Genomic DNA, 14,771 nt, shown 5'->3' on the forward strand with positions numbered 1-14,771 from the left:
CAAATACAAAGTTGAAAAGCATTAAGGATCCAAAATTCCAAATAATTGTGCCAAATACGGCTAAGGTAATCTATGCCTGGGATAAGAAAATCCTTAGTTTTTCGAAAATTCAAAGTTTTGTAACAGGAAATTTATTAAAATGACCACATTATTGATATTCATGTCAACACCGAAGTGTTGACTACTGGGCTGGTGATACCCTCGGGGACTTAACGTCGACCAGCAGTGGCATCGACCGAGTGGTGTAAATAGTTATCAAAAGTACCAGAATTATAATCTAGTACGCCAGACGCGCGAAACACCCATCAGTGACGCTCATATCAAAATATGCATAAAGCCAAACAAGTACAAAGTTGAAGAGCATTAAGGATCCAAAATTCCAAAAAGTTGTGCCAAATACGGCTGAGGTAATCTATGCCTGGGATAAGAAAATCCTTAGTTTTTCGAAAATTCAAAGTTTTGTAACAGGAAATTTACTAAAATGACCACATTATTGATATTCATGTCAACACCGAAGTGTTGACTACTGGGCTGGTGATACCCGCGGGGACGAAACGTCCACCAGCAGTGGCATCGACCCAGTGGTGTAAATAGTTATGAAATGTACCAGTAATATAATTTAGTACGCCAGACGCGCGTTTCGGCTACATAAGACTCATCAGTGACGCTCATATCAAAATATTCATAAAGCCAAACAAGTTCAAAGTTGAAGAGCATTAAAGATCCCAAATTCCAAAAAGTTGTGCCAAATACGGCTCAGGTAATCTATGCCTGTGATAAGAAAATCCTTAGTTTTTCGAAAATTCAAAGTTTTGTAACAGGAAATTTATTAAAATGACCTCATTATTGATATTCATGTCAACATCGAGGTGTTGACTACTCGGCTGGTGATACCCTCGGGGACGAAACGTCCACCAGCAGTGGCATCGACCCAGTGGTGTAAATAGTTATGAAATGTTCCAGGATTATAATTTAGTACGCCAGACGCGCGTTTCGTCTTCATAAGACTCATCAGTGACGCTCATATCAAAATATTCATAAAGCCAAACAAGTACAAAGTTAAAGAGCATTAAGGATCCAAAATTCCAAAAAGTTGTGCCAAATACGGCTAAGGTAATCTATGCCTGGGATAAGAAAATCCTTAGTTTTTCGAAAATTCAAAGTTTTGTAAAAGAAAATTTATTAAAATGACCACATTATTGATATTCATGTCAACACCGAAGTGTTGACTACTGGATTGGTGATACCCTCGGGGACGAATCGTCCACAAGTTGTGGCATCGACCCAGTGGTGTAAATAGTTATCAAATGTACCAGGATTATAATTTAGTACGCCAGACGCGCGTTTCGTCTACATAAGACTCATCAGTGACGCTCATATCAAATTATTCATAAAGCCAAACAAGTACAAAGTTCAAGAGCATTAAGGATCCAGAATTCCAAAAAGTTGTGCCAAATAAGGCTAAGGTAATCTATGCCTGGGATAAGAAAATCCTTAGTTTTTCGAAAATTCAAAAGTTTTGTAAAGGAAAATTTATTAAAATGACCACATTATTGATATTCATGTCAACACCGAAGTGTTGACTACTGGATTGGTGATGACCTCGGGGACGAAACGTCCACCAGCAGTGGCATCGACCCAGTGGTGTAAGTAGTTATCAAATGTACAAGGATTATAATTTAGTACGCCAGACGCGCGTTTCGTCTACATAAGACTCATCAGTGACGCTCATATCAAAATATTCATAAAGCCAAACAAATACAAAGTTGAAGAGCATTATGGATCCAAAATTCCAAAAAGTTGTGCTAAATACGGCTAAGGTAATCTATGCATGGGATAAGAAAATCCTTAGTTTTTCGAAAATTCAAAGTTTTGTAAAGGAAAATTTATTAAAATGACCACATTATTGACAGTCATGTCAACACCGAAGTGTTGACTACTGAATTGGTGATACCCTCGGGGACGAAACTTCCACCAGCAGTGACATCGACCTAGTGGTGTAAGTAGTTGTCAAATGTACAACGATTATAATTTAGTACGCCAGATGCGCGTTTCGTCTACATAAGACTCATCAGTGACGCTCATATCAAAATATTCATAAAGCCAAACAAGTACAAATTTGAAGAGCATTAAGGATGCAAAATTCCAAAAAGTTGTGCCAAATACGCCTAAGGTAATCTATGCCTGGGATAAGAAAATCCTTAGTTTTTCGAAAATTCAAAGTTTTGTAACAGGAAATTTATTAAAATGACCTCATTATTGATATTCATGTCAACATCGAGGTGTTGACTACTCGGCTGGTGATACCCTCGGGGACGAAACGTCCACCAGCAGTGGCATCGACCCAGTGGTGTAAATAGTTATGAAATGTTCCAGGATTATAATTTAGTACGCCAGACGCGCGTTTCGTCTTCATAAGACTCATCAGTGACGCTCATATCAAAATATTCATAAAGCCAAACAAGTACAAAGTTAAAGAGCATTAAGGATCCAAAATTCCAAAAAGTTGTGCCAAATACGGCTAAGGTAATCTATGCCTGGGATAAGAAAATCCTTAGTTTTTCGAAAATTCAAAGTTTTGTAAAAGAAAATTTATTAAAATGACCACATTATTGATATTCATGTCAACACCGAAGTGTTGACTACTGGATTGGTGATCCCCTCGGGGACGAATTGTCCACAAGTTGTGGCATCGACCCAGTGGTGTAAATAGTTATCAAATGTACCAGGATTATAATTTAGTACGCCAGACGCGCGTTTCGTCTACATAAGACTCATCAGTGACGCTCATATCAAATTATTCATAAAGCCAAACAAGTACAAAGTTCAAGAGCATTAAGGATCCAGAATTCCAAAAAGTTGTGCCAAATAAGGCTAAGGTAATCTATGCCTGGGATAAGAAAATCCTTAGTTTTTCGAAAATTCAAAAAGTTTTGTAAAGGAAAATTTATTAAAATGACCACATTATTGATATTCATGTCAACACCGAAGTGTTGACTACTGGATTGGTGATGACCTCGGGGACGAAACGTCCACCAGCAGTGGCATCGACCCAGTGGTGTAAGTAGTTATCAAATGTACAAGGATTATAATTTAGTACGCCAGACGCGCGTTTCGTCTACATAAGACTCATCAGTGACGCTCATATCAAAATATTCATAAAGCCAAACAAATACAAAGTTGAAGAGCATTATGGATCCAAAATTCCAAAAAGTTGTGCTAAATACGGCTAAGGTAATCTATGCATGGGATAAGAAAATCCTTAGTTTTTCGAAAATTCAAAGTTTTGTAAAGGAAAATTTATTAAAATGACCACATTATTGATAGTCATGTCAACACCGAAGTGTTGACTACTGAATTGGTGATACCCTCGGGGACGAAACTTCCACCAGCAGTGACATCGACCTAGTGGTGTAAGTAGTTGTCAAATGTACAACGATTATAATTTAGTACGCCAGATGCGCGTTTCGTCTACATAAGACTCATCAGTGACGCTCATATCAAAATATTCATAAAGCCAAACAAGTACAAATTTGAAGAGCATTAAGGATGCAAATTCCAAAAAGTTGTGCCAAATACGCCTAAGGTAATCTATGCCTGGGATAAGAAAATCCTTAGTTTTTCGAAAATTCAAGGTTTTGTAACAGGAAATTTATTAAAATGACCACATTATTGATATTCATGTCAACACCGAAGTGTTGACTACTGGGCTGGTGATTCCCACGGGGACGAAACGTCCACCAGCAGTGGCATCGACCCAGTGGTGTAAATAGTTATCAAATGTACCAGGATTATAATTGAGTACGCCAGACGCGCGTTTCGTCTACATAAGACTCACCAGTGACACTCATATCAAAATATTCATACAGCCAAACAAGTACAAAGTTGAAAAGCATTAAGGATCCAAAATTCCAAAAAGTTGTGCCAAATACGGCTAAGGTAATCTATGCCTGGGATAAGAAAATCCTTAGTTTTTCGAAAATTCAAAGTTTTGTAAAAGAAAATTTATTAAAATGACCACATTATTGATATTCATGTCAACACCGAAGTGTTGACTACTGGATTGGTGATACCCTCGGGGACGAATCGTCCACAAGTTGTGGCATCGACCCAGTGGTGTAAATAGTTATCAAATGTACCAGGATTATAATTTAGTACGCCAGACGCGCGTTTCGTCTACATAAGACTCATCAGTGACGCTCATATCAAATTATTCATAAAGCCAAACAAGTACAAAGTTCAAGAGCATTAAGGATCCAGAATTCCAAAAAGTTGTGCCAAATAAGGCTAAGGTAATCTATGCCTGGGATAAGAAAATCCTTAGTTTTTCGAAAATTCAAAAGTTTTGTAAAAGAAAATTTATTAAAATGACCACATTATTGATATTCATGTCAACACCGAAGTGTTGACTACTGAATTGGTGATGACCTCGGGGACGAAACGTCCACCAGCAGTGGCATCGACCCAGTGGTGTAAGTAGTTATCAAATGTACAAGGATTATAATTTAGTACGCCAGACGCGCGTTTCGTCTACATAAGACTCATCAGTGACGCTCATATCAAAATATTCATAAAGCCAAACAAATACAAAGTTGAAGAGCATTATGGATCCAAAATTCCAAAAAGTTGTGCCAAATACGGCTAAGGTAATCTATGCATGGGATAAGAAAATCCTTAGTTTTTCGAAAATTCAAAGTTTTGTAAAGGAAAATTTATTAAAATGACCACATTATTGATAGTCATGTCAACACCGAAGTGTTGACTACTGAATTGGTGATACCCTCGGGGACGAAACTTCCACCAGCAGTGACATCGACCTAGTGGTGTAAGTAGTTGTCAAATGTACAAGGATTATAATTTAGTACGCCAGATGCGCGTTTCGTCTACATAAGACTCATCAGTGACGCTCATATCAAAATATTCATAAAGCCAAACAAGTACAAATTTGAAGAGCATTAAGGATGCAAAATTCCAAAAAGTTGTGCCAAATACGCCTAAGGTAATCTATGCCTGGGATAAGAAAATCCTTAGTTTTTCGAAAATTCAAGGTTTTGTAACAGGAAATTTATTAAATTGACCACATTATTGATATTCATGTCAACACCGAAGTGTTGACTACTGGGCTGGTGCTTCCCACGGGGACGAAACGTCCACCAGCAGTGGCATCGACCCAGTGGTGTAAATAGTTATCAAATGTACCAGGATTATAATTGAGTACGCCAGACGCGCGTTTCGTCTACATAAGACTCACCAGTGACACTCATATCAAAATATTCATACAGCCAAACAAGTACAAAGTTGAAAAGCATTAAGGATCCAAAATTCCAAAAAGTTGTGCCAAATACGGCTAAGGTAATCTATGCATGGGATAAGAAAATCCTTAGTTTTTCGAATATTTAAGGTTGTATAACAGGAAATTTATTAAAATGACCACATTATTGATAATCATGTCAACACCGAAGTGTTGACATCTGGGCTGGTGATTCCCGCGGGGACGAAACGTCCACCAGCAGTGGCATCGACAAAGTGGTATACATAGTTATCAAATGTACCAGGATTATAATTGAGTACGCCAGACGCGCGTTTCGTCTACATAAGACTCACCAGTGACGCTCATATCATAATATTCATAAAGCCAAACAAGTACAAAGTTGAAGAGCATTAATGATCCAAAATTTCAAAAAGTTGTGGCAAATACGGCTTAGGTAATCTATGCCTGGGATAAGAAAATCCTTATTTTTTGAAAATTCAAAGTTTTGTAAAGGAAAATTTATTAAAATGACCACATTATTGATAGTCATGTCAACACTAAAGTGTTGACTACTGGATTGGTGATACGCTCGGGGACTTAACGTCCACCAGCAGTGGCATCGACCCAGTGGTGTAAGTAGTTGTCAAATGTACCAGGATTATAATTTAGTACGCCAGGCGCGCGTTTCGTCTACATTAGACTCATCAGTGACGCTCATATCAAAATATTCATAAAGCCAAACAAGTACAAATTTGAAGAGCATTAAGGATGCAAAATTCCAAAAAGTTGTGCCAAATACGGCTAAGGTACTCTATGCCTGGGATAAGAAAATCCTTAGTTTTTCGAAAATTCAAAGTTTTGTAACAGGAAATTTATCAAAGTGACCACATTATTGATATTTATGTAAACACCGAAGTGTTGACTACTGGGCTGGTGATACCCTCGGGGACGGAACGCCCACATCAGTGGCATCGACCCAGAGGTGTAAATAGTTATCAAATGAACCTGGATTATAATTGAGTACGCCAGACGCGCGTTTTGTCTACATAAGACTCACCAGTGACACTCATATCAAAAAATTCATATAGCCAAACAAGTACAAAGTTGAAAAGCATTAAGGATCCAAAATTCCAAAAAGTTGTGCTAAATACGGCTAAGGTAATCTATGCCTGGGATAAGAAAATCCTTAGTTTTTCGAAAATTTAAGGTTTTATAACAGGAAATTTATTAAAATGACCACATTATTGATAATCATGTCAACACCGAAGTGTTGACTACTGGGCTGGTGATTCCCGCGGGGACGACACGTCCACCAGCAGTGGCATCGACCCAGTGGTATAAATAGTTATCAAATGTACCAGGATTATAATTTAGTACGCCAGACGCGCGTTTCGTCTACATAAGACTCATCAGTGACGCGCATATCATAATATTCATAAAGCCAAACAAGTACAAAGTTGAAGAGCATTAAGGATCCAAAATTTCAAAAAGTTGTGGCAAATACGGCTAAGGTAATCTATGCCTGGGATAAGAAAATCCTTAGTTTTTTGAAAATTCAAAGTTTTGTAAAGGAAAATTTATTAAAATGACCACATTATTGATAGTCATGTCAACACCGAAGTGTTGACTACTGGATTGGTGATACGCTCGGGGACGAAACGTCCACCAGCAGTGGCATCGACCCAGTGGTGTAAGTAGTTGTCAAATGTACCAGGATTATAATTTAGTACGCCAGGCGCGCGTTTCGTCTACATAAGACTCATCAGTGACGCTCATATCAAAATATTCATAAAGCCAAACAAGTACAAATTTGAAGAGCATTAAGGATGCAAAATTCCAAAAAGTTGTGCCAAATACGGCTAAGGTAATCTATGCCTGGGATAAGAAAATCCTCAGTTTTTCGAAAATTTAAGGTTTTGTAACAGGAAATTTATTAAAATGACCACATTATTGATAATCATGTCAACACCGAAGAGTGGACTACTGGGCTGGTGATACCCGCGGGGACGAAACGTCCACCAGGAGTGGCATCGACCCAGTGGTATAAATAGTTATCAAATGTATCAGGATTATAATTTATTACGCCAGACGCGCGTTTCGTCTACATAAAAGAGGGACGAAAGATACCAAAGGGACATTCAAACTCATAAATCTAAAACAAACTGACAACGCCATGGCTAAAAATGAAAAAGACAAACAGAAAAACAATAGTACACATGACACAACATAGAAAACTAAAGAATAAACAACACGAACCCCACCAAAAACTAGGGGTGATCTCAGGTGCTCCGGAAGGGTAAGCAGATCCTGCTCCACATGCGGCACCCGTCGTGTTGCTTATGTGATTAGAAATCCGGTAAATAGTCTAATTCGGTAGGTCAAATTCATGAAAGGGAAGGGGATTGTAGTTACGACGTAAGGAACATATCCGATATCATTTGTGAAATGGTTATTCCATAACGGTCAACCAACTCGTGATGGCGTCCGTAAAATTTACGAAGGGATGATTTCAACTTCACCATTTGGTACTCTTGATTTAATAGCTTCATCAGTGAAGACTCATCAGTGACGCTCATATCAAAATATTCATAAAGCCAAACAAGTACAAAGTTGAAGAAGATTAAGCATCCAAAATTCCAAAAATGTTGTGCCAAATACGGCTAAGGTAATCTATGCCTGGGATAAGAAAATCCTTAGTTTTTCGAAAATTCAAGGTTTTGTAACAGGAAATTTATTAAAATGACCACATTATTGATATTCATGTCAACACCGAAGAGTTGACTACTGGGCTGGTGATAACCTCGGAGACAGAACGCCCACAGCAGTGGCATCGACCAAGTGGTGTAAATAGATATCAAATGTACCAGGATTATAATTGAGTACGCCAAACGCGCGTTTCGTCTACATAACACTCATCAGTGACGCTCATATCAAAATATTCATAAAGCCAAACAAGTACAAAGTTGAAGAGCATTAAGGATCAAAAATTCCAAAAAGTTGTGCCAAATACGGCTAAGGTAATCTATGCCTGGAATAAGACAATCCTTAGTTTTTCGAAAATTCAAAGTTTTGTAAAAGAAAATTTATTAAAATGACCACATTATTGATATTCATGTCAACACCGAAGTGTTGACTACTGGATTGGTGATACCCGCGGGGAGGAAACGTCCACCAGCAGTGGCATCGACCCAGTGGTGAATATAGTTATCAAATGTACCAGGATTATAATTGAGTACGCCAGACGCGCGTTTCGTCTACATAAGACTCATCAGTGACGCTCATATCAAAATATTCATAAAACCAAACAAGTACAAAGTTGAAGAGCATTAAGGATCAAAAATTCCAAAAAGTTGTGCCAAATACGGCTGTGGTAATCTATGCCTGTGATAAGAAAATCCTTATTTTTTGTGAAAATTCAAAGTTTTGTAACAGGAAATTTATCAAAATGACCACATTATTGATGTTCATGTCAACACAGAAATGTTGACTGCTAGGCTAGTGATACTCTCGGGGACTTAACGTCCACCAGCAGTGGCATCGACCCAGTGGTGTAAGTAGTTGTCAAATGTACCAGGATTATAATTTAGTACGCCAGACGCGCGTATCGTCTACATAAGACTCATCAGTGACGCTCATATCAAAATATTCATAAAGCCAAACAAGTACAAAGTTGAAGAGCATTAAGGATCCAAAATTCCAAAAAGTTGTGCCAAATACGGCTAAGGTAATCTATGCCTGGGATCAGAAAATCCTTAGTTTTTCGAAAATTCAAGGTTTTGTAACAGGAAATTTATTAAAATGACCACATTATTGATATTCATGTCAACACCGAAGTGTTGACTACTGATCTGGTGATACCCGCGGGGACAAAACGTCCACCAGCAGTGGCATCGACCCAGTGGTGTAAATAGTTGTCAAATGTACCAGGATTATAATTTAGCACGCCAGACGCGCGTTTCTTCTACTTAAGACTCATCAGTGACGCTCTATCAAAATATTCAAAAAGCCAACCAAGTACAAAGTTGAAGAGCATTAAGGATCCAAAATTCAAAACAATTGTGCCAAATACGGCTAAGGTTATCGATGCCTGGGATAAGAAAATCCTTAGTTTTTTGAAATTCAAAGTTTTGTAATAGGAAATTTATTAAAATGACCACATGATTGATATACATGTCAACACTAAAGTCTTGACTACTGGGTTTGTGATACCCTCGGGGACGAAACGTTCACCTGTAGTGGCATCGACCCAGTGGTGTACATAGTTATCAAATGTACCAGGATTATAATTTAGAACGCCAGACGCGCGTTTCGTCTACATAAGACTCATCAGTGACGCTCTATCAAAATATTCAAAAAGCCAACCAAGTACAAAGTTGAAGAGCATTTAGGATCCAAAATTCCAAACAATTGTGCCAAATACGGCTAAGGTAATCTATGCCTGGGATAAGAAAATCCTTAGTTTTTTGAAATTCAAAGTTTTGTAATAGGAAATTTATTAAAATGACCACATTATTGATATACATGTCAACACTAAAGTCTTGACTACTGGGTTTGTGATACCCTCGGGGACGAAACGTTCACCTGTAGTGGCATCGACCCAGTGGTGTACATAGTTATCAAATGTACCAGGATTATAATTTAGAACGCCAGACGCGCGTTTCGTCTACATAAGACTCATCAGTGACGCTCTATCAAAATATTCAAAAAGCCAACCAAGTACAAAGTTGAAGAGCATTAAGGATCCAAAATTCCAAACAATTGTGCCAAATACGGCTAAGGTAATCTATGCCTGGGATAAGAAAATCCTTAGTTTTTTGAAATTCAAAGTTTTGTAATAGGAAATTTATTAAAATGACCACATTATTGATATACATGTCAACACCAAAGTCTTGACTTCTGGGTTTGTGATACCCTCGGGGACGAAACGTTCACCTGTAGTGGCATCGACCCAGTGGTGTACATAGTTATCAAAAGTACCAGGATTATAATTTTATACGCCAGACGCGCGTTTCGTCTACATAAGACTCATCAGTGACGCTCTATCAAAATATCCATAAAGCCAAACAAGTACAAAGTTGAAGAGCATTAAGGATGCAAAATTCCAAAAAGTTGTGCCAAATACGGCTAATGTAATATATGCCTGGGATAAGAAAATCCCTAGTTAATCGAAAATTCAAAGTTTTGTAACAGGAAATTTATTAAAATGACCACATTATTGATATACATGTCAACACCGAAATGTTGACTACTGGGCTGGTGATACCTTCGGGGACGAAACGTCCACCAGCAGTGGCATCGACCCAGTGGTGTAAATAGTTATCAAATGTACCAGGATTATAATTTAATACGCCAGATGCACGTTTCGTCTACATAAGACTCACCAGTGACGCTCATATCAAAATATTCATAAAGCCAAACAAGTACAAAGTTGAAGAGCATTTAGGATCCAAAATTCCAAACAATTGTGCCAAATACGGCTAAGGTAATCTATACCTGAAATAAGAAAATCCTCAGTTTTTCGAAAATTCAAGGTTTTGTAACAAGAATTTTTTTAAAATGACAACATTATTGATATTTATGTCAACACCGAAGTGTTGACTACTGGGCTGGTGATACCCTCGGGGACGAAACGTCCACCAGCAGTGGCATCTAGCCAGTGGTGTAGATATTTATCAAATGTACCAGGATTATAATTTAGTACGCCAGACTCGCGTTTCGTCTACATAAGACTCATCAGTGACGCTCTATCAAAATATTCATAAAGCTAAACAAGTACAAAGTTGAAGAGCATTTAGGATGCAAAATTCCAAAAAGTTGTGCCAAATACGGCTAATGTAATCTATGCCTGGGATAAGAAAATCCATAGTTTTTCGAAAATTCAAAGTTTTGTAACAGGAAAATTATTAAAATGACCACATTATTGATATTCATATCAACTCCGAAGTCTTGACTACTGGGCTGGTGATACCCGCGGGGACGAAACGTCCACCAGCAGTGGCATCAATCCAGTAGTGTAACTTGTTATCAAATGTACCAGGATTATAATTTAGTACGCCAGACGCGCGTTTCGTCTACATAAGACTCATCAGTGATGTGGCAAAGGGAATAAACTATTAGTTTCTGATTAATGTTCTATTAATAATATAGATATGACAACAATACAGTCCACATTGATACTGATTTAAAGTTTTAATTTGTTTTTGTTCGGCCCACGTTTTCAAGGGAGATCATTTCTGTCTATTACAAAACTTGCTAAAATAAGTATCACAAATTTCCGATAATAAATGTAAAGTTAAACTGAAATGAATTATTAGTAGTCCATAAGGAAAAATATTGTTCACAGAATGTCAGTAAATAAAATAAACTCGCGTCCTTCGCGACACTTCCAAGGAACAGAAAGTATTTAACACAAATTAAAGTCAATGTTCACTATCAAGACGTCCACTAATGGATTTTCTGTTTTGCTTGTTCCGCAGCACGTCTCTGAGGTCTATTAGATAAAGTTTGCGTCTCACACTTTGAGTTCTGATCAACATTAACATTGTCAGTTTGTTCAACATTGTCATCTTGACATTTCAAAGGATATAAGAAGTTCAAAGTTCTGTTTAATGTTTTCTTCGATGGCAATAATACCTTTGCTGATGTACATTGTTCGTCACTACTTTTGGATAAGTTAATAATTTTACCAATTTTCCACATTCCTCTCGGAAGATTGTCCTTGATCAAAACAATGTCATAAATCTGTGGATACTGATTTGAGCGCACTCTTTTCTCTTTAAGTTTCACGGTTGTTCTTTCACGAATGCTGAGCAGATAATCATCACGCCACACTTATCAGAATCTGTTTAAATGTTTTTGACCTTTTTTCCAAATTTCCAAAAGATTATCAGTTGAACTTAAACTGTGGTTTATATTCTGGATCTTCATCATTATCGATTCGCTCTGGCATTCCGGTGTGTTTATTAAGAGTGAGGAAACAAGACGGTGTTAACATAATATGAGAGTCAATATCCTCACCAATGTATTCTAACGGTCTACTATTTACCACGGCTTCAACTTCAGTTAAAAGTGTTCGTAATTGTTCAACGTTCAAACAAACCTTTCCTATGGTTTTTCGCAATGAACGCTTTGCAAGTCCAACTAGTCTCTCGTAAAAACCACCCATCCAAGGGGCTAAGTCTACTATGAATTTCCAACTTATGCCCTTGTTAGACACATAGTTTTGAATGTCCGAATCACAAAGAACCTTTTTCCATTCCTGTTGTACTACATTACTTGCAGCTTTATCCTGTAGAGCTTTACCTGAAATAATTTGTTTTGGAATTCCACAACGGGCAACAAATCTTCGGAATCCAAGTAAAAATTGATCGGTAGTCATATCAAGCATCAGTTCCAGATGAATTTCACGCACAACTAAGCAGGTGTATAAACAGACCTACACTTTTTAGATCCATTCACAGTTTTTACATAAAGTGGACCAAAGTAGTCTATTCCGGTGTACGTGTACGGACTTGATTCAGTTACTCTGTTCTTGTGGATCGGAGGGATGAGCGGCATCTTATACGGCCCTCCTTCATAACGGATGCAATTTCCACAAGTTCGTAAAACATGTCGGACTGTTGATCTACCTTGCGGAATCCAATATTTTTGTCTTATTTGTGATAATGTTTGAGCAACTCCAACATTTAACAAGATCCTATGGTAGCTGTAAATCCGAAGTTTTGTAAATGCTTCTTTCGTCGGTAACAAGATAGGTCGTTTTGCGTTTTCGGAAATGTCTGCATGTTCAATTCTACCTACACATCGAAATAATCCGTTGTTGTCTATTGTAAGACCTAATTGACTTATAATATTACTTGACTTGTTTTTAGTTATATCATGATCTCCTTTGCAAAATATTTCCTTTGAATATGAACAATCCACATGAATTTTGCATCTGCAATTTCCTTTGCCGTAAGCGGTCCAGAAATAGTGTCCTTTTTTAGTTTTTTAATAAATCTTTGTACCTAAGCAGTTATTCTGAATAGTCGAATCAAACTAATAAAGTTTTCGCATTTCATACCATACGGTGATTCTAATTTACGATCCAATAAGATGTTCAGTATGTTGGTAACTAGTGTTTGGTTTAATTTCTGATTTATAAAGATTAACATTTTCAGTTGTCAAATTATAAGACCAAGTTGGCTATTGATCGTTGGAAATCAGGAGCCAAGACGGTCCTTTTCACCATAGCTTGTTCGATTTAATTGCACTGAAATGTGTTCCACGGCTTGCAATGTCAGCTGGATTTATATCGGTCGATACATAACAAAATTCGGTATCGGTGCATTGTTTGATATCTTTTAAACATTTTTCGAAAAATGTTGACAACGTTGACACTGCGAATCTGTCCATAAAGTTTTCTTTCGTACAGTGATCTTAAGATGGCTTTCAACAAATGCTGCAAATCTCATTACAATGATAACGGCAAGAAGTTCTAATCTCGGTATGCTGATTTTCTGAATTGGAGCAAGGCGGGTTTTGGAATAAATCAAGTCGACTCGGTATGATTCATCTGTTAAATTACGCAAATAAATTTCACACACACATAAGCCTTTGTTGATGCATCACAAAAAAGAGAAACTGATATGACTTGTGTGTGCACTTGCCATCTAATCATATGTATCTATCATAGGTATGTGTTTGTATTTGTTTAATGTCAAATGCAATTTCTTTCCATAGGTCGCAGTCATTTTCGAACAACTTAAAATCCCATTCAGCTTTTACTCCATAATGTGTGTAATAATAGTTGTTTAAGCAACTGGTGAAAAGAATTATAACGTATCAACTATTAGTTCTAGTAATGCCAATTACTTTCATTCTGTCTCTGTTTGCTTGATCCTGCTTCGGTATATCGGACATGAACTCTGCTGAGTTTGAACACAAATCCCTAAGATTCATTGAAGCTTTTTGAAAAATGTTTTTGGATTCAGTATACAGTTCTTTCAATTCATCGTTAGTATTGACTCCTGTTAGCAAATTATCGACATAGATATTATCTTGAATCTTTGTAGCAACTGGTGTATTATACTTCTGCAGATGCAAATAAATGGTTGCGGTCAAGAGAAAAGGTCTTGAAATTACCCAAAACGGAACACGACAACAACTATATATCTGAACGTTATTGATATTAAACAACGGCATTTATCTGTCTTTTACCAAGAACAATCTGGTCACTTGTCTGTCCGGGTTCTGCAATCCGAGTTGCAAAAAGAATTGTTTCTATGTCAGCCAAAACGGCATATTTGAACATTAGGAAACGGAGGAATAATCCACAAAAATCTTTCAACATCACGGGTCCTCTGTATAGACAATTATTCTGACTTTCATTATCATCTTTTGTTTTCACTGACACATCGTACACAGTCCTAACCTTTGTTGTCGGCTTTGTTTGAATAACAACTGCATTATGTGGTATATAATGAGTAATATGATCCTCATGTTTATTGATCACATCTACCTTTTAGATAATCTCTTTTTC

The 14,771-nt window shown here is 37.3% G+C and overlaps 1 protein-coding gene across 1 annotated transcript; it reads right to left on the minus strand.

The window, feature by feature from the left end:
* Positions 1–12,137: 12,137 nt before the first annotated feature.
* On the minus strand, positions 12,138–12,629 carry LOC139526765 (uncharacterized). Its single transcript, XM_071321933.1, has one exon. The coding sequence runs from the start codon at positions 12,627–12,629 to the stop codon at positions 12,138–12,140; it is 492 nt and encodes a 163-aa protein (XP_071178034.1).
* Between the last annotated feature and the right edge of the window lie 2,142 nt (positions 12,630–14,771).

This window comes from Mytilus edulis, chromosome 6, assembly GCF_963676685.1.
Source record: "Mytilus edulis chromosome 6, xbMytEdul2.2, whole genome shotgun sequence".
Lineage (NCBI taxonomy): Eukaryota > Metazoa > Mollusca > Bivalvia > Mytilida > Mytilidae > Mytilus > Mytilus edulis.

Bases quoted from the DNA above. Each gene is read 5' to 3' on its own strand.
- LOC139526765 (XM_071321933.1), bottom strand. From the start codon at position 12,629: ATGACTACCGATCAATTTTTACTTGGATTCCGAAGATTTGTTGCCCGT.